At 52.4% G+C, this 19,566-nt stretch overlaps 6 protein-coding genes across 6 annotated transcripts; 2 read left to right on the top strand and 4 right to left on the bottom strand.

The window, feature by feature from the left end:
• Positions 1-212: 212 nt before the first annotated feature.
• On the bottom strand, positions 213-3,158 carry M406DRAFT_290582 (uncharacterized protein; the record flags this gene model as incomplete). The annotated part of the gene is made up of 5 exons (XM_040918911.1): positions 2,166-3,158; positions 2,025-2,102; positions 1,445-1,927; positions 677-1,389; positions 213-610 (listed from the first exon to the last, which is right to left on the bottom strand). The coding sequence occupies exons 1-5, from the start codon at positions 2,726-2,728 to the stop codon at positions 213-215; spliced, it is 2,235 nt and encodes a 744-aa protein (XP_040777170.1). The 5' UTR covers positions 2,729-3,158.
• A 2,319-nt stretch (positions 3,159-5,477) lies between these two features.
• Positions 5,478-6,047, bottom strand: M406DRAFT_68570 (uncharacterized protein; the record flags this gene model as incomplete). Its single annotated transcript, XM_040925180.1, has 2 exons — positions 5,478-5,752; positions 5,840-6,047. The coding sequence occupies 2 exons, from the start codon at positions 6,045-6,047 to the stop codon at positions 5,478-5,480; spliced, it is 483 nt and encodes a 160-aa protein (XP_040777169.1).
• A 5,210-nt stretch (positions 6,048-11,257) lies between these two features.
• On the top strand, positions 11,258-13,190 carry M406DRAFT_322273 (uncharacterized protein). Its single transcript, XM_040919617.1, has 4 exons — positions 11,258-11,688; positions 11,765-11,903; positions 11,976-12,063; positions 12,360-13,190. Exons 1-4 carry the CDS (start codon positions 11,659-11,661, stop codon positions 12,997-12,999), a joined length of 897 nt encoding a protein of 298 aa, XP_040777168.1. The 5' UTR covers positions 11,258-11,658; the 3' UTR covers positions 13,000-13,190.
• Positions 13,191-13,568: 378 nt separating this feature from the next.
• On the bottom strand, positions 13,569-14,231 carry M406DRAFT_68568 (uncharacterized protein; the record flags this gene model as incomplete). The annotated part of the gene is made up of 2 exons (XM_040925179.1): positions 13,569-13,745; positions 13,887-14,231. The coding sequence occupies 2 exons, from the start codon at positions 14,229-14,231 to the stop codon at positions 13,569-13,571; spliced, it is 522 nt and encodes a 173-aa protein (XP_040777167.1).
• Positions 14,232-16,021: 1,790 nt separating this feature from the next.
• Positions 16,022-16,876, top strand: M406DRAFT_339467 (NAD(P)-binding protein; the record flags this gene model as incomplete). Its single annotated transcript, XM_040921449.1, has 2 exons — positions 16,022-16,450; positions 16,529-16,876. 2 exons carry the CDS (start codon positions 16,022-16,024, stop codon positions 16,874-16,876), a joined length of 777 nt encoding a protein of 258 aa, XP_040777166.1.
• A 798-nt stretch (positions 16,877-17,674) lies between these two features.
• M406DRAFT_339466 (FAD dependent oxidoreductase) lies at positions 17,675-19,482 on the bottom strand (the record flags this gene model as incomplete). Its single annotated transcript, XM_040921448.1, has 6 exons — positions 17,675-17,873; positions 17,989-18,404; positions 18,494-18,656; positions 18,740-18,849; positions 18,940-19,092; positions 19,195-19,482. The coding sequence occupies 6 exons, from the start codon at positions 19,480-19,482 to the stop codon at positions 17,675-17,677; spliced, it is 1,329 nt and encodes a 442-aa protein (XP_040777165.1).
• Positions 19,483-19,566: the final 84 nt, after the last annotated feature.

The following is a 19,566-nucleotide window of genomic DNA, read 5'->3' as shown; positions in this document are numbered from 1 at the left end:
AATTTTTCGTCGCGCCTTGATCTTTGAAAACCCCTTTCTATATGCAAAACGTCTATACCCGGATAACCACCGCGCCTGTCTCCGCCCCTTACCACCTGATCTTGCTCCCCTCAAGCTCCCCCTTTAAAAATAACAACTCTCATGAGAAATCTCGCTCGGTCTACCTTCCACGACCACCTTATGCATTTCATGACCTTTCTTGGAGGGAAAATTCAGTCCTCCTCGTTATCCAGTGGCGCATAGCGGCCGTTGCGGTTCGACACACTGCCGGAGCGCGCACGGGACTGTGATCTGCCGACTACCCGTGAGATCCAACCAGCAACACCGCCCTCCGTCTGGCCTTGCTCGTACTGTGGCCGCCCATTAACAAAGTTGACATTTGGCGGGTCGATGTCGAGGCCAGGGAAATTGTTCTGCGGCGCCAGCAGCGAGCGGCCGCGAATATCGAGCGAGGGCACTGGTGAGGCTGCGCGTCCGAAAGCATCGTCTTGCGGGCCCAGTGCAGGTGTACCCATGGACGCGGGCGTGCCGATTGTGGTCGTCGCATCGCCGAAGATGGAGTTCATGTCCTCGAGTCGGACACCGCTTGTTTCGGGGTAAATGAAGTAGACTGCGCATTGATCAGTACATATGTTCCTCGTAGTCTCAGTTTGCGAAGAAAAGCAGGTCAACCTACCAATGACGAAACTAGCCGTGCAGAAGAAAGCATGCACGAGGTAAAGACGCCACTCGATCCATTCCTGCAAGATGGGCGTCATCTCTCCCACCAGCCAGTTGCAAGCCCAATTCGTGGCAGTCGACAGCGAAGCACCTTTGGACCGGATGCTGAGCGGGAGAATCTCGGGCGGATACAGCCAAGGAATAGGACCCCATGAATATCCGAATGCGGCATTGTAGATCATGACAAACACGACCACCAGTGTAGGCGTTGCTCTGATGTCGAGGTAGATAAAGTACGAGATCAGGGAGAGTGAGATCGCCATGGCGACGGCGCCAGAAAGGAGGATGATCCGGCGACCCCAGGTATCGACAATATACCACGGCGGAATGGTAGACAGGAAGTAGGTGATGCCATTGATGCCAGTCATCAGCACGGCTTGTTGGCCAATCCATCCCGCAGACTCGAAGACATAGGGGGCGTAGTAGGAAATGACGTTGATGCCGTTCAGCTGTGCGAGGGCCTGGGCAGACATGGCAATGAAGACGCGCGTCTTGTACCGGCGGAACATGTCTCTGTAGGTTCTCTCCCCCTCCTGTCGCTGCAGAAGAACGTTCATCTTGATCTCTCGATATTCATCACGCGCCTTAGGATTGTGAATATCACCACCTCCGTACAAGTTAGCAATGACCACAATGCCTTCCTCGTCGTGGTCGTTGTCGAGCAGCCATCTAAAAGAAATCCGTCAGCACAAGAAGAACGGGCAGGCTCCTGGAGCAAGCGTACCTTGGAGATTCAACAATGATCAAGCTTCCAAGGCCAAGCAGGCCGCCCATGATGCACTGCATGAACAGTGGTACTCGCCACGAGGCATCGCTCTGTATAAAGCCGCAAAAGTAGTCTACCCAGACGGATGTAGTATATCCAATGATGTTGCCAGAAAACTCAATACACGCCAACTTTCCGCGGTTATGGGGCGGCGAGATCTCGGACTGGTACACAGGGACAATGGTCGACAGCGAACCGACGCCGAGACCAGCAATGATTCTGCCAAGCATCATCATGGGCATGCCCGTCGCAAATGTCTGTAGGGCGCCTCCGACGAAAAAGATCATGGACCCGTAGAGGATGGTCCGCCGCCGACCGATAATATCTCCTATCTTTCCAACGAGCAGCGAGGATATTAGGGCGCCAATCTCGAGAATGGCGACCATTGTTCCTATCTCGGCCCTCGAGGGCTGGTTAAAGTATTGACGGAAGAATGGGCCCCTGCATAAGAGGAAATCCTTATCAGCGATGTTGTCTCGGCGCGCAGAGGAGAGAGAGAAAGAGAGAGAGAGGAGGGGAGATTGAGAATGGTCCATACGTGATGATGCCCGACATCACACCTTGGTCATATCCGAAAAGGAAAACACCTAATGACACAAATATACTCGTGAAATAACTGGTGGATCACATATCGTTAGTATCCACGACACGACGTACACAGGGCGCCATGGACACGCACATGAGGGGCTTCCCCGTGAAGCCTTTACTTGAGCCCGGCATGATGGCGGTTACGAAGCGTTGCGCTCTGGACGGCTGGAGAGAGACCACCTCTGGGACCTCAATTGCCTCCTTGTTGACGACGCCGATGTGCCCGTGGGAGCCGTCTTGATTATAGTATGTGGCGTCGTCGTGAATACGAACGCGCTTCTTCTCCTTCTTGCTCCCAGGACCGTCCTGCTTGCCGTGGAGATGCCGAGGCTTCAGGCCAGCGAGGACAGACTCGTCGAGTGTGTCGTTGAGCCTTGCGCGTAGCGGATCCTCGACGTCGATCTGCTCGCCAATGTCTCCAGTCTCGATCCAGGAATCGGTGTCGTCCTCTGAATCAGAGCCGGGCCTGTCGACGCGGTAGCCGGAAAACGAGGAGCTGCCTGCGCCTGCTCCGTGCTCTGCCCGGAGAAATGACGTCGATTCCTCGGTATCGTGTGAGTTGTGCAACCGAGAGCCGGAAGAGGAGTCAGGAAGGGTTCGTAGAGGGATGTTAGACGGCAGCCTGGAGTTGCTCTTTGGACTTGAGAAAGGCATACGGCATCACCCTTCTAATCCTCGTCAAGTAGAAGCAAAAAGCAAAAAAAAGAGAAAAGGAGCAGAAAGACAACGTCGGTCAGGTCAAAAGCCCGAGAAAGGAAAGAGAGAAAAAAAACCAGGCCAGTAGAGCCGATAGGGTGTGTGGGCTGGATCAACAAGGACAGGCGAGCGAATGGTACGGCAGTGAGGTTGCCGTCTCGATTCCAGTCAGTCGGTCACTAGAAGCTTTTGGGGGTGGTCTGGTGGAGTCGGTTCGGCTGCGTTGACTCAAAGCTGGCTGACTACACGATCCAAGCACAGTACAAGACGGGTGGAGGGCATGTGAGGAGAGGATGGATGCATAAAGCGTGCTCGTGCAATCGAACGGGTTGGCAAGGTCCTTGGGTGGCAGGTGGCTGGTGGCAGGTGGTAGGTGACAGGCCAGGTGGAGGATGCGGTGTGTTGCTAAGGTCAGGTTGCAGCAATCGTCGTGAACAAGGTTACGTGAGAGTAAGTGTCGAGTTCTTGGGTCTGGTCGGGCTGGATGGCCTCTCTGGGGGGCCGCCTGCCGCTCAGCACATGTGGTGGCCGCAGCTGAGCCAGGCCCCCAACCCAATCCAAGACCCCTGTAACGTACTTAACCTGGAATCCTGGGAGACTGGGGCGGATGGGGGAAGAGTGATAACGGCTCCAGGTACCTGTGCAGGCCTATGTGCTGTGGAGTTACAGGTGTCACCCCTAAACTTTAGCGTATCTGCTATGTTCGACCTATCATTCTTCATCATTCGCAACCCCCTTTTCCGCATCTTGAGACCCTGAGATTGGGATAGAATGGTCTCATGTTTGTTTATTATGAGAAGTTCCTGTAGCACATGGCACGTACAATCCTTTACCCTTCCCCTTGTTTTTCATCTCTGCACCTTCGCGTATCTTGACTTCCCCCCTCCTTGGGCAACAATTGGATCTGGTCTCCAGTGATGCCGTTCCGTAAGACTATAGCGGATGGACGGTGACCCTGCACGGTGCTGTCATGTCTCCACTTGAGGGTCTCTTTTTATCCTATCTTTCCTGCCCTGCCAAGGATATAGCCAGCAGAACTTCACAATGTCTTATCAGTATCCTCTTCCTCTTTTCCGCTCTTGTCTCTCTCAAATCAGGGAACGCTCGATGACGACGGCGGCTGTCCCGGTTTCACTGGTGGTCTCCATTACTTGTACAGTAAGTGCATCGTGGTCAGATTCATACGATCTGATTGATGTATAGTAATTCAAGATTCACAATAAAACATCGATGTATTATTAGTGGGGTCTCTCCAGCCTCCAAGGCTGGCCGACTCAGGCCAGATGACCTTCTTGAATCTGGGGTAAGGTCGTACAGCCCCAGGTCTGACCACGCGGACCTCCATCCAAAGCCAATTCCCCCTCCTCTATTAGGTAACCTTTTTTTTTCTCTTTCTATTCTTTCCATCTTCTCTCTTGACATCTGGTGTATTTGTATTTAGTGATTCTTTATTTTCTTTCTTCAACTACCTCTTTTCCCTCTTATTCCCTCTTCCTTATGCTCCCCCCTCTTCACTCCTATCTTCCTCTCTTCAACTTCAAATAGTTTCTTTCAAAGAGCTGATTGGTTGCCCTCTTCATTACCTTTCTATTTTCTATCTCTCTCTCTCTATAGAGAAGAAGAAAAAAAGCCCCTCCATAAAAGCCCACCGTTTCCAATGACGCAACCCTGCATAGGTATGAGACTTTAGAGTTCAGGGTCTCCAGGCATTTGTTTCCCCCGCCCCCCTTCCGGCCCGGCAGGACACTGCAGACCACCTACAGTACACTGTATTGCGATCAACAGCGCCAGGAATCGAGATCCCCCGTCAGATGAATATCAGGGGCGGCTAGGGCGCTTCGTACGATGACTTTGCACGGTCTCAGCCCATGGCTCAACGAGATCTTCATTCATACACGTACTATCCTCGTTACAGCTTTCCGTTTTGTGAATGGTGAATGGAGAAAGTCAGTCCAACAGGGGAGATCCGATCCTCTTTGGATGTCGTCTCTAATGCAAGATGCATCACCTGCTCATCTTCAGACCACCATGTCAGTCTTGCCCGCAGCTGACGTGCAGTAAACCTTGGAGAAGGGGGGACCCCGTCGCCCGCTCGCCGCGGAGGCTGCACACCACCTTTCATGGCTTTTAAAGTCTTTTGTCGCGTGAGAACTTACACAGTAATATCACCTGCACCAGCGCAGCGGTCTCGATGAGACCTGGTGAGGCGGACAAGGGGCTGCTTTGGTCAACAACCTCTCTTCCGACGGGTGACATGCGCTGAACAAGCCCTACGTACTTGAGTCAAAAGTAATCTTAGTTTTCTGTTTAACGGACGGGGAGTGCCGTAAAAGTCCTGCATCTATAGCCGTATCCCTATTGGTGGAAGACACAAGTGTGACTACTTTTGAGGCTTCTTTCGTGCTTGCGGAGAAGGATTCCATCCATCGTGTGAAGGTAACCCTATTAGGATATTAGGCACTCGTGCTCTTCATACATTTTTCTATTGTTTCGTGGTTCTGACAAGTTTATATTATGCAAACTTTTGATGCTGGGGTATCTTCTTTCTTGTCACAAAACCATCATGAGCACATCATCCACGGCTTCCTTCAATGGGATGTCTCGAGTGTCAAACTCCATCGCCAGCCAGACACACTGCGTCCTATGACGGCCCTAACCACGCCGGCCCAAGGACCGAAGGCCTTTACCATTCGAAGGAGATGGTGGCCTAGTCGTCGGTTCGCCAGTCCCATTTCTCGCCGGCCTCGGGAATGGCCTGGTGACCAGGCGCATCCCTGAAGCAGACGTCGTCCGAGGCCCTGCAACACTTGATGGTGTCCGGCGCCGACTCGTATCGCGCTGCGATCGCAAAGGCTCTCTCCACGCAGCCTTCCGTCCAGACGGGAAAGAAGGCAATCCTGGGCGAAAGCTCGAAGTGGGCATAGATGCCAGCCGTCCCGATGCGGTCGCATCCCCAGTTCTTGATATTCTGGGTGTAGCATTCTGCTCATTTTTGGGTTTGTTAGCGAAGGACGATCCCAACTTGCTGGTACGGAGAGAGAGAGAGAGAGAGAGAGAGAGAAGACGTACCGCCGCGAAGGTTGTCCAGAAGTCCCTTTCCGCACGAGCCGCCTCTGAGATCGAATTCCCTGGCGAAGATCTCAGTGACGGCGGAGAAATATGTGTCGTCGCCCTGGAACCAACATTTCCTATTCCAGCTGGGGTCCATTTCGGGCGGCAGCACTCTCGGAGAGAGGAGCACGGCCGTGGTGTTGCTACTTGGTACAGCAGCCGCCATGATGCTAGTAGCCAGCGGTGCTGCCACCATCGTAAAGAATACGAGCAGGCGCATCGTCGAGGCTTCTCTGAGCGAGGTTGGAGGAAGTCAAGAAGAAGACGAGACTGCACACATCAAGGACTTGACTGAGATCGTGTATGTCTAAACGGATTTTGGTTTACGAGGACCAGGGAAAGGAGAAACACCAGTTCCAGCAGCGGCAGGGAGGTGTCTATATATACTTTTCGGCTGCGCTCGATTCTCGCGATTGTCCACGTCATGGATTCAAGAGTGTACACCAGAGTTCTTTTGCAGCAGCTTATAGATCCAGCTATATTAAGCTGACCAGACCCAGGGCGACCGGCGTGAGCCTGTGGCCAGCACCGGCCGCCTGCGCCTGAGAAGTGTTAAAGCAGAGAGCTGAATCTAAGTTTTGCTATCTTGTTACGCTTGATTTTAGAGTGGTTTGGTGTTTATCACATGCCCCTTCTCCCTCCAAAAAGTGACGGCTAAACCTTAGGCGGACGCTGGCGAGAGTGTCAAGTCGCCCGCTAAGAGGCATCTATGTCGTCAGGACTGTTGACCATGCTGTTTTGGCCCATAGAGAGAACGGCCGATCTCTTCCAGACCACGACGGTGATGCTGAGCAAGAAATTGCTTAGCTTTATGTGTGTGAAAGAACAAAGACACCAAGAAGCTAAACACAGCGTCGTTAGTCTGGAGGGGGGACTGAATAGTTTGATCGTTAATGATGAGCAGGAGAAGTTTAGGGCAACCTGGCCCTGAAAGAGTTCTTTGAGGGTACTGGTAACACTGGTGATCGCTCCTTCCCACTGTGTACAGGTTTTACAACAAAACCTCTTATTCGCGACTTCTCCATCTCGGCCCAGAAAGAAGACGGCGCTTCAACGGAACTGTGCCTTCCAAGAGACCTTATTGGCGCTGGTTGGCTGGTAAAGCATCTGGCGTTGAAGGAAACAACCTCAAATCAGTCCCTAGTCCTACGGCCTTCCTAGTGACGGCTTGGTAGTGAATGAATGATGATGTTTCCTGGATTTGGAGTTAGGTCATCAACTAGGCTTGATCGTCCTCAGGAGACAAGCTTTGTAGCTCATTTAACTGCTCTCCATAACGACGGATGCTGCCTAGACGTCATTCGCGTTCGCACTATGCCTCCTCCTAGGACTGTGTGATCATTTTCGACTAAATTGGTCGAAGAAGAGGATGTAGGACTCTTTTGAGACTGTTGAGCCCTCTCTCCGTCGAGTTGGCGTTCGTTGATAACAACAGCATAGGCAACGGAGTCCCTCATGCATGCAGATCGATACATATAATTCAAATACCGGATTGCGCAGATGCCTGACAACTGAGGGTTGGGAACTGCCAGTTTCGCTCTTCTCTAGGCTGTTTGTGATGGTCTTGCCAGCTCCGAACCGCTACGCATAAGACTATATCGAGGGCGACACCTGGAACATTGAACGTATAGGGTTAGTCCGGAAACATCTGGTCTACAGAGGGAACACTCGGCGATTTTCAGCTTCAACCCACCCAACCATAGGATCGTTGCTGTTCCATTGCGGTTGCTATTTTCCTCTTGAGCTCGAGCAGCAGCTCTCACCGCGATCGACCGGAAACATCTGAGACTTCACACGCAAACCGTGGATAGGTCGATGAACTTTTGCATGCAAGGCTGGTTGTGGCTGAAACGTCGACCACGCAGCCCAGCGAGCGGTCCGGATTCCGCCCTTTAGTTACATGCACATCAGATATTAGCACCCCCAAAGTGAATGAAGCCGAAGCGGCTCGTCAGCCATGGTACGAGCTGTAAAAGTAATGGAAAGGGCGGACGCGGCATCGGGAAGTCCTGCTGTGTCACTGCTCAGCCACGGCCCTATTTCCATTTCCTGCGCCCTTCGTGATTCCAGCTGCACGGTACACGACATGAGCAAGAAGATGAATGTGCGTCAGATGACACAAGTAGCGAGGCCATTTCTCGTAGGGTAAGATCTTGTTTTCTCGAGTAAGACGGCCGGGCGCGACGGCTTGATTGGGCGAGGGCGAATGCGTGGTCTGGTGTTGCACAAGGAGGAAGACACCGGCATCCGGGGTTCTTGGGAGCAAGAGACAGATCCAGTGGCATCGCCCCCACAGGTCTGGGAAAACGTCGGATATGATTTGATACAGATACGACCTGATTATCCGTAGTGGTACGGGGAGAATGGTTTGGACAACCTCTCCGGGCCATATTTCCTTGCCTCGAGACTGAAACGCGCTGCTAGAGGTTCACTGCCAACTCGCTGGGCCCTGAGAGAGCTTTGAAGTTGATTCTGCTCTCGCAGTGAGCTGGTCCATATTCCCGCGTATACCGCGACGTACTTTCACGGACTCATTCAGATATCCATTTTCTAAAGCCCTTGTGTTCTAGAATACGAAAGGTTCGGCTGGTGGTATTCTATAGAGGTGGTACTTACCTCTGCCCTCACTTGAAGGCAGGAGGTCTTGAGTCCTGATATGTACTCAGGTACGTACTCATACACATACATTCTCTAGCGGGATACTCAAAACGACTTGCAATCTTTCCCTGCTTAAAGTATGTTAGGGCTTCGCCGTCCACTGGGCACGCTGTTTAGATGAAGGGTATTGCGAACTTTATCAGTTGGTGAGTGGCCTTCTTGCCAGAGAACAATGTATGCGACCCCAAGAATTGGTCGACGTTGAGTTTGGGGTTTTTCCAGGTCGAAAAAGTGGTTGTCGAGAGATAGTACCACCCGAATCCAACGTACCGCTCGGTACGAAGTATAAACCTCGGAGTAGCTCTCACTGAGAGCACCGCTCATGTGTTGGATATGTAGAAGAGAACCGCCAGTGGAAGTTTCAACGAGATATGACAGCCCGTACAAATCCAATCTTGACAGACTCCTAGGCCTCTCTTCTTCCACCAGCACCTGTTAGCCTCCACTTGAAGGCTCTCTAGTCTTCAGGCCAGAGTAATATCTCACGAAGAAATGTCCAGTGCAGGATGAGCAAAGAGCATGAGCACTACTCTGCTTATCGGAAGGACTCCAAAAGCTATGCTGTCAGCACCATGCTTCATCCTGAAAGTTTTGACCTACCATAGTACACTGCCTGCAGTAGTCGTCCTCGTGTTTTGTCCCATTGACTGCCTATCAGAGTTCGAGGGGCTCATAACGCTAGTGCATGTGATCAATGACTGTGGTACGGTAGTGTGTGTCGGCTGAAGGGGCTGGGCTGACAGCTGGGCTCCTACAAATGCAGCCATGGTTGGGCATACAGTATACCTATTCTCAACATTGGGTTGATTTCCCCTTCCAACTGAGCAGGGGGCGGGGCGATTTCCAAGACATCGGTCGCGACGTGCAAGGGGTGGTCCAGCGAGTCTGACCCCGAATTCGACGCGCTGTTATGGAGCTAAAACCGTGGACGTGACGAATAATTTTTCGAACAAGCACGATCATCGTGTTGATGATGATCAGCAAAGGGCAAAAACCTGATATGGAGGCTCGCTACCATGGACATTTTTGTGTTTAGTGTATGACCATCGGTTGCACACAACAATTGGGGGCCCAACGCATGCCGCCCAGCCAGTCAACAAGTCGGGGCTGTGGCGTGTGGCTGTGCCCACCCCTTCCTCTCTCCCCATATCATGGCTGTTAATATGCTATGCGGCAGACCACTGCATGACTGCGGGTAGGGGTGGTGGTCATGGTCGAAGGAGGGTGGTCCCCCCACTATGACACCCACCGGGGGCAGTGCGGCGCAGCAATGAGTGAGTGGCATTGTAGCATAACTTGCATGGGACATATCGTCCTATGGTACATTGGCACTACTAAGCAGAAGAGCATGCATGCCGGAGTCGGTCCAGCTCATCATGCATGAGGATGGCGAGATTTCTTGAAAACGAGACGGATACCGGTCGGCTAATGAGATGGCGCGCTTGAATATGTGAGGTGAGATGGTGCAAAGTCAGGCGACAGATGTGCTCTGTCCGGGCAGGATGGCAGATGGCGATCGGTCGTTCCAGGTCAGACTGGAAGGACTGCAACCTCGACCTGGAATTCGTCAGCCGGGATCTCATGTTTAGCGCTCGACTTGTGTGGCCACGATACCTGATACAAGGTACTTGAGTAAGTACCGCGCCAAATTTCCCTGCTATTGTATCAGCAGCGCCAACCAACCCCCCTCCAACACTTTCTTCCTCATCCTGCATAAGTAGCCAATGCGAATAATCTGCTTTTCTCCATGCTATTGCTGTTCTTATTTTAAACTTCCGTACCTAACAATACAATCTACATAGTGGCGTCTCCTGGTTGAATTGTCCCCAGCCCGTGCCCCGAACTAATCAATCCCCTTAGGCGGTTTGGACAAATGGCAGGTGAAACATGCGGTACCATAGTACACATGTCTCTTCTTGGTCACGTCGGACTCAGGCAAGGAAAGAAAAGAAAACCAGATCAAAGTGCAACGCAGGACATCGTCCCGGGCAAGCAGCGACACCAATTTTAAGAATCCTATGGCTTTTTTCTCTTTCTGTTCGTCCAGCCAAGGAAAAACCACCGCGGAGAGGACCTGTCATCTCGGAGGTCCTGGTTCATTTCACAGAGTAACTCCCGAGGTACCATTTCTGGCCCATCGGCCATCAATTCAGCCAATCAGCGAGGACCAATCCACCTGGAGGAGTGGGGCCGACCGCCTCTAGGACGCTGGTACCAGCCAACCGCTGTGGGATCACCCCAGGACCACCCCGGTCGCAGGCCTCGCATCTAATCGCAGCTTCCTTGGCAATCCTGCCAGAACTGCGTCTTCTGCTTGGTGCATGCATGTGTAGGCAAGGTACTCAAGTACACATACATAATAGGCAGGGTGCAGGGGCGAGGTTTCGTTCCTTCCCGCCGCGCCGCGCCCGCCGAGCTCGTGCTTTGCCCTCTTATTTTCTTAAAACCGCCTGTCTCTGCCTTGCGCAGCCCTCGCCCAGTTTTCTGCATGCGATTCTCAGCGACCCGCAACAGACAACTCAAAATTCACGATCGACTCGGAACGCGGTACCAAATTTTCGAATCCCACCCATTGCGACGTCAGGAGGAGGAGTAATTAATTCAAGGAAGAAAAAGAAGAGGGGGGGAAAAACATCAAAGGGCACGTTCAGTTGCCAACTCCTGCAAAGCCAAGAGACAGAAGACAATTCGCCCTGCTGGATGGCAGTAAAGCGGGAAGACGCGGTCCACTGATCGATTCAGCCATAAAAGCGAGGAAACAAAAGAGCTCGGACCAAAGATACAATCCAGAAGGGAGAAGACAGCCGACCCACCAACTCTTGCCGCATTCTACACCGTCGGTTCTTGACCGTCTTCGCTGAATTCTGCTGAGGTCGTCTCTCTCCTGGGTCCTGGGTAGTCAATCAGCTTGACTGGTTCCTGACCCAACCAGGCTTGATCTGTCCTCATCGCACTCGAATTCAACGGTGAACGCCGAAGAGTCGACTCGACCTGCTTGGAGATAAACCAGCTGCTGATCTTTGCACGCGGCCTAATCGCTCCTTGAACTGAACCCTCGTGGGTTTCTTTACTCGGAAAGGCAGTTTCCTCGGACGAGCCGCTTTTGCTGCACTCACACAATGGTGGCGACGCAATTCGGAAATTTCGGCGTAAGCAAGCTCTACAATCACCAACTCCTATCCTGAGGCGCCAATTGACATACTAATACCATCCCCATCACGTTAGAACTTCTGCCGAGATTCTACCCTGCCAGTCTGCAACCTCCTCTCGACAGCACACAACCAGAGCGGGCCATGGGACACGGCCGATAGCTGCCACCTGGTGGGCATCCCACTGAGTGGTGGGCGACACCTGGGCAACCTGGGTATGTCTTGACGGGACCCGATGGCATCGTCATCGCTCGCTGGCCGTCTTCCCAGCTGACCAACGTGGATAGGATCGATATTATTATGCGGCTTTGCTATTCTGACGAGCATATACCTGATCTTGCGGTCTGAGAGAAAACGGGCTGCTGTCGGCAGAAGGTACGTGCCCTTTCCATTTTTTCCAACAACGACCTTATGCTTTACCGTATTTTTTGCGGCATCATGTGTTTTCGTGTGGAGGCATACCACATTGCGTCTTCATGGACTGGTCGGCGGTGTTGGTCTCGCCTCGAGGGCAGTGGAATTCCATTCAATAAGGGATGAAGCGCCTGGTGGGAGGATCGATGGCATCGGACGGGCAATTTTCTGTCAGGATAATTGGTTGTCCAACGGCCCAGCCTTTCGTCTTTTTTGACACCAGCACCTATCCGTCCAGTCTTATTGACACGTTATAGGGAAATGCAACTGTTCCTCGCCTGTTACCTCGTCCTGTCGATATGCGAGATCTTCACCGTTGGAGAGTTTCCTCTCGAGTCTCGTGTTCGAGTTGCCTTCACTGGAATTCACATCGGCTTCATCATCGCCACGACATGGATACTTATGCTCAACGCAGTCGTCGGATACCAGGTTCTAGACGACGGGACGCCACTCTCTCTGGGTCTGCTACTTATCTCAGCCGCCATCCTTCTCATCGGCACCGGTTTCATCGCCCTCGCCACTGGTTATGGTTGGACAGGCTATTGGGATGGGAGCTACCAAGCGCCCTATCGAAACATCGCCCTCTACGTGCTCTACCAGCTCATCCCGCTCATCTTCCTCGTCGCCTTCTATGTTCTCGAGACCGTCCTCGTCCTAAGAGTTCTCGGTGAGACGAGACCCATGATCTACCTGACTCTGGCTGCCGTCCTCTTCGCCCTTGGCCAGATCTTCAACTATGCCATCAGTTCTCATATCTGCGCCGGCACAAACGGCAAGATCGACGGTGCGCTCTTCGAGACACTCTTCACACTCCTGTCCGTCGTAATGATCTGGATCTTCTGGTCCTCAATCACAGAGGACGACTGGCCAATGACGGTCGGAAACACGTATCCATAGTTTGTCAGTTCCCGGAACCGGGTCAGACACTCCCCCTTCATTTTCCTTCTCTACTTTCTTAAGCATTATAATGATACCAGCCTTCGAAGGGCAGGCGGGGAGGGCGTGTGGGCAGTTGGCCGGATAATCTATACCCAGTCGATCAATGATAATGTGGATACGATAGAATATCAATCAATCAATACCCGTCTAAAAATTACTCGTCTCTTTGTCTTTCTCCTTCTCCACAGGTCCCTAACCTGCGCATTCACCTAACAGCCTTTTAGGGGGAAAGGACGCGTGAGAAAGCCCTACGGTAGCATCGAGTCAACCGACACCAGCGGTCATCAGGACTACAATAATGCAGTGTTCATCATAAACCTACTTATACAATGGCGATGTTTGATCAGGCAGCCCTCCAACAACCAACCACCCCCTCAGAAATTCGTGCCCTGAATCACAAGTTTGGTATGCCAAGCACACATTCACAACGGCTTGCATGCTGAAGCGCCACCCCTTCCCCCTCTCCACCCGGGCTTCAGTCAGTACTTAATACACTTTGAGTCTGCTGAGAGATTCGCAAACATTTATCAGGCAATATAATCCGATGCCTTGCAGCAGATGAACCCGTACCCTGCGAGCAGCGCCCAGAGAAGGAACCAAACGATATTGGCCACCACGTAGCCAGTAAAAGTGAAGAAGCCAGCAAGCATGAGAATATGGGAGACAGCACAGAAGACGACAAAGACGTCGAGGTGTTTCCGGCCCTAGAACATGCATCCCAAGAGATCCGGCAAGGGAAAGGCAGAGTGTCAGCTTGTTCTCTCTCTCTCTCTCTCTCTTGTTTCTTCACGGGGCGACAGACAGCACTACACAGTGCCAGCAGAGCCAGCAGCGGGTTGACTTACGATCCGCAGGCAGAAGACATCCCGAACCCCCTCGGCGCGGTCGATCATAGTGAGGCACCAGACGGTGGAGACGAGGTTGAGCACGAGCAGGACGGCACCGACGGCCACGCTGATCGTCTGGGGGCCTAGGGTGCGCAGGATGACCATGAGGACGGAGATGAGGACGCGGATGAGGAGAATCGTCCACATGCTGAGGCGGCGGAGGAGGAGGGCGGGGCCATGGTTGGGGCCGGGGCCGGGGCCGGTGCTGCGGAGGCGAACCCAGGACGAGAGCATAGCTGAGGGGCCGGGCCAGGCGCGGGACTTCCAGGAGGCTTGGTGGCCCGTCTGTGCTTCCTCCTCCATGGCATGTATTGTTGTCTTGGGGAAGTAGGAGAGAGGTGGGGACGGCGGAGGGTGAGGCGAGCGCAGCACGGTTCTGAAAGTTGTTGTCGTTGTTGGACTTGGCTGGTTGGTTTGGATAGGGAATTGGCTATGAGGTTAGAAGAGTGATTTTCGTATCGCTTCAATGCAAAAGATGAGGAAGTCGTGCTGGTTCAACCGCTGCAGAGCTGGCTGTGTTTGTTTGTTCAACATGACGACCCCTTCCCCCTCCCCCCCCCAAAAAAGGGACAAGAGGTCTGTCCGTCGTTACTACCGACGGGCCGTTCGCATGAGGAGGGTTCTCTCATTTATGGCTCGCCTAAGGAGCCCCAGTCGGTGCTCTTGCCTGGGCTGGAAGCCTCTTATATTCAGCTCGTGTGCATGTGAGTGCGAATGAACGGGGCGTCTTTGTGAATGTGAAGGCAGGCCGTGATACCTCACGCAAGACTTGTCACTCCTTATACAAGCAAACATGGACACAGAGGCGGGGCTCAGAAGTCCGATGAGTAGCAGCTAGAGGGACACACGGTTGCCGTGGACAGTCTGTAACTATGGCAGTGATATGCATAATGATATCTATACGGTGTTGCAGAAGTTGAGAAGGGGAAAAGTGAGGTCGAGCGGATTATCTGTGTAGCAGGGTAATAATTTCACGAAATTATTGAGTATTTTCTCGGTCCTCAAAATGAAAGCTCTATCAGCAATACGGTCCATTGCAGGAATAAATCTATCAAAGCTTTGCTAATCACTCGTCAAGTCTGAGACAAGCGTTACAGTCTAAGTTTTTTAAAAAAAAAAATATACCTGGTGTCTTGTGCGGGTTTCCAGTCCCCACGTAGGCAGTGAAGATGAATGATGCTGGGCAGCAGGATACGTTGAGCACCGGTGAGACCTTTCTCGCTTGCTTCATTCAGTGCCACAAGATCGTGACCTCATCGTGTCAATGTAGATGCTCGCTGCACGATTGTTCGCTATGGCTTGCAGCCCCCGTGTTGTCTCTGCTCGGGATGCGACAGTTGCGCCAAAGTCTAGGTTGAGGATTAGTTTAGCCGGAGAAGGAAGGAAATCATGGGCCCTAGAGTTAAGAGTTAGTAATTCATTGATTCTGGGGGCTCATTATGAGAGCAACAGGACACAGCAGCAAGAGAGGCCATGCGCTTGAGCTTGTGTGAAGTTCTCGTCGTCCTATGGAAGTCGGACAGCGACAACAAGGACGAGGGTTGAAATATTGATAAGCAAAAGCGAGGCGCGCCTCCGTATTACACTACGAATGAAACCATACTATGTCGATGGCCTACCGCGTAAGTGGCTGCTCACTACCTCTCCTGAACCATCCATTGACTTGCTCGGCCTTTCGCGCTCAACCGTCCTGACAACCCCCTTACATTAATCATTGAGGCCTCATAGCAATCCTTCCTAACACAACTTCGGACAACAGAGGGTATAATGACGTCGATCTGTTTACTTTACAGTAATAGCATATACTCGATCGAACACATAGCAAAAGAACTGGAACTACATAAGAAGTCAAGGGAGAGTCCTCGAACTCTGGTGATTCGCATTGCTAAGTTCACCAAGACAAAACAGCTCGAATCATCAACACAACCGTTACAGTTACCAGCTCTCAGCTAGATTTAACACAAGAAAAGGAAGGAATCATGTCCGAGCAGTTGAGAAACCTGAAGGGCAAAGTGGCCATTGGTAGGACATCTCCTTCAGTTTCTAACAAAGAACACCTTTGATGCTCACTCTAAAGTCCACCACCCTTACTGATGCCGCAAAATCGCATAGTCACCGGCTCCTCCCGCGGCATCGGCGCCGCCATCGCCCTGAAGCTCGCCTCGCACGGGGCGGACGTGGTCATCAACTACGTCGCCTCTGCCCAGTCCGCCGAGGCCGTCGCGGCCCGTGCGCGCGATGAGCACGGCGTCCGGGCCGTCTGTGTGCAGGCCGACGTCTCGAACCGCGACGACATCGCGCGCCTCTTTGGGGCGGCCAAGAAGGAGCTCGGCCGCGTGGACATTGTCATGAGCAACTCTGGCATCGAGCACTTTGGTGACATCGAGACGGTCACGGGCGAGGAGATTGACAAGGTGTTTGCCGTGAACGTCAAGGCGCAGTTCTTTGTGGCGCAGGAGGCCTATAAGGTCATGGAGAATGGAGGGCGGCTGATCCTGATAAGCAGCATCTCTGCTGCCATGGTAAGAAACCCCCCCCCCCCCCCCTTCCTTTGTCTGTTGTAGATTGAACGTCATTTTTCTCACGCAAGAGAGATGCAGGGTTTCCCGCGCCATGCCATCTACTCTGCCTCCAAGGCAGCCATCACGGGCATGATCAAGTGTCTGGCCTGGGACTTTGGCTCCAAGCAGATCACCGTCAACGCCATCGCCCCTGGCGGCATCAAGAGTGACATGTACGCGCAGGCGGCGGCCGACTACTTCCCCAACGGCAAGGACATGACCATCGACGAGATCGATGCCAAGGTCAGCGCCTGGAGCCCCCTGGGCCGCCCCGGCATGCCGGACGACATCGCGGGCGTCGTGGCGCTGGTGGCGAGCCCGGAGTCGCAGTGGCTCACTGGCCAGACTTTCCATGTGGGTGGAGGAGCCCACATGGCTACTTCTTAGGATGCTTGTGGCCGTTTCGTTGGACTGGCCTACACAATGAGTAGCCTGAAAGATTTGGCAGGTTATGGTCCTGATTGCATGGGAGACACGAATTGCGTCAATGATCTTTTAGACAGCCGGTGTAGCCTTTGGGCTGGACCTGGCTGTTCTATGATGAATTTGTCTTCGATTTGATTATGGTTGAGCTCGTTCACAAATGGCTCTATACATATATCTACTTACTTTTAAAACACAGACTGATTTGACCGTATGAATAGCGGTCTGAATAATAGCTTGTTCTTATGACGTGATTTTTGTCTTCGGTACAGTCTCCTAGGGACAGAAAAAGACTTGCCAGAGGAATGACTTTATCCTGGTTCCAATGCGTTTGACGTACGGGTTTTAATTATTTGAGGACGCTCGTGGAAGAGCCTCTTAGACTCGAGTACAACCAACGTACCATCAAGATTATGACCTTGAATCGGAGACCGGATCTCAACAGGGCAGTAAGGGGGAAATTGAGATGAGATAAGCCAACTCAACAAGCAAATTATATCTAATTGTTGCGATCCAAACTGCCAGTCATGTAGTTTCCAGCGTGACCAGAGTTGAATGATTGACATACCTGGTGAGCAAGTACGCAGTTGGACGAGAGAAACTTCAGTAATTTTGAGTTGAATAAAAACTCGAGGTTAAATCTTGATTGTCTTTTTCTAGCCGAGCAAGTATGAATAGTTTGCAATTGCTTACCATTATAGATTTTTCCCAGTTAGTATCTTCAACAAACGCTACTACTCAAGCCTTTGGTCCAGGAACAAATCATGAATTAGAGTTCCCATCATCGTGATTCCATCCAGGCATATCTGCAAGGTCCTTGGCAGGAGCTGCACGAGTGGACTTGCGAGCATCGCCCGAGCCTGGCCGCCAACGCCATTCACGAGCCAAGTCCTCTGCCAGGTTGTCCTCTATCAGCTCCACAACATGTTTGCCTATGCTTGGCAGCAATTTAAAAGTGTGTCTGCCATTGAATCAATCTGTCAGCTGCCAAGTCTCTCGGCAAAAGAAATATGGGGTTTTCATTTTCCTTTCTTCCTTGGGGGCAAAGGGGAAGGGGAGGCTCTAGACCAACTCACCCGCTGTCTCCTGTTGCGAGTATGAGGTTCTTCCACTTGGGATGCTCACATATCAACAGAGAGGAATCTGCCGTGTCAGTACACCAACAGAGCGCCCTGTTGAACAGCTTCTTCCCCTCGAACCGCGGAAGATATGTCGAGATGGCCTTGCGTATCGTCACCTCGGACGCGTCGGGGTACGTGTCCGTCGGGTGCTTTGCGTGCGACCGCGGGACAGACACCGGCACGGGTGACTCGGCGCCGTACGGCTGGTGCATCTTGTACCTGGTGTAGCCCGGGAATTCATCGCAGACTTTGATGACGCCGTTTTCGTTGGGCTCGAAGAAGAAACCGATGTCGCTGTGGTACACGACCGGCACGCCCTTGTATTCGAGGGCTTCCTCGGGGGTGAGCTGGATATGTGCATACACCCAGGCCTATAGGGAGTGTTCAGGGCTTGGTTAGCGGAGATCCGATCATCAAAGAGAGAGAGAGAGAGAGATATTTAAGATGTTGTTTGGCGCACCTTGGAGCAGCACTGGTCTTCTAGGTCGATCAGGGTTGGACTCCATGCCCCGGCTGCGATGACGACCTTGTCGCCAAAGTACTGCGTCCCGTCCTCCGTCTCGACCCCGATACAGGTGTTTGGGTCCTCACTGCCAAAGAGCGGTCTCTTGAAGGAGCCGGCACTGTCCTCGACTCACTCCGAGTCAGCAGTGCTCATCATTTTGACCTCTTATCAATACATCAAGTTGGGGTGCGCATGTCTCACCCGCCAAAGCCAAACTGAACGCCTTGGTCTCGACAGAACTCGCCGATTGCGTTGATTGCTTTTGCAGCGGCCAGCCAGCCCCCATCATGGCTGTAGAGAGCTTTCCATCCCTGATGATAAGCACCAACACAGTCGTCAGAAACATTGGCTAGGTAAGTTGTCTACACGGAGGGCAGAAGGAGAGGTTTCAATAGTCTGACCTTGATATTATCTCGAGGCAACAACGGGGCTTTCTCGAGGAGCTTGTCTTCAGTATCCAGCCACTCATGCGTCTCTCCCACCCCTACGTCGATGAGAGTTTGATACTCGCGCCACAGCGCTGCTACACCCTCTTCGGAAACTTCACAGTCCATCTACCAACACAGGAAGCAAAGAGGCAACCATCAGCTTTTTTGTATCAAAGAACAATAAAGTCGAAAGTCGACATAATAAATAAAAGAATTGTCGTTTCTCACCCTGCCAGTCTTGTGAAAGAAGGGCTTGAAGAGGTCATCATGGCTCCACATATCAGCAGCTTCCTTGCTCAGGCGCACCTCGGCCTTGCTCGAGACGCGGATGCCCATGATCTTGTTGAGGTCGTTGCCGGCAGATTGGGACGAGGGAAAAGGATAGACGTCGAGGACTGTGAGGTTGGCGGGCGAGTAACCGGCCCGGAGCAGGTGGAGGGCCGTCGAGGATCCTATGGTGCCTGCGCCGCCGACGATGATCACTTTTGTCGTCGCCCTAGGAGGAGGGTTCGCCATGGTGGGCAAGGTAATTGAGCTGGTCGGGTGGCTTGAGTCTGTGTCTCTTAACTTGAGTTAATGATTGAGTAAATTGCGAATCCA

Source organism: Cryphonectria parasitica (assembly GCF_011745365.1).
Source record: "Cryphonectria parasitica EP155 unplaced genomic scaffold M406scaffold_4, whole genome shotgun sequence".
NCBI classification, from domain to species: domain Eukaryota; kingdom Fungi; phylum Ascomycota; class Sordariomycetes; order Diaporthales; family Cryphonectriaceae; genus Cryphonectria; species Cryphonectria parasitica.
The sequence above is the reverse complement of the archived record's forward strand: the minus strand, read 5'-3'. Positions and strand labels throughout refer to the sequence as shown.

Excerpts from the sequence above, each read along its gene's own strand:
- M406DRAFT_322273 (XM_040919617.1), top strand. The coding sequence starts at position 11,659 with ATGGTGGCGACGCAATTCGGAAATTTCGGC. Across the intron at positions 11,689-11,764 it reads CGCAATTCGGAAATTTCGGC|AACTTCTGCCGAGATTCTAC; the intron begins GTAAGCAAGCTC and ends CCATCACGTTAG. Across the intron at positions 11,904-11,975 it reads GCGACACCTGGGCAACCTGG|GATCGATATTATTATGCGGC; the intron begins GTATGTCTTGAC and ends CAACGTGGATAG.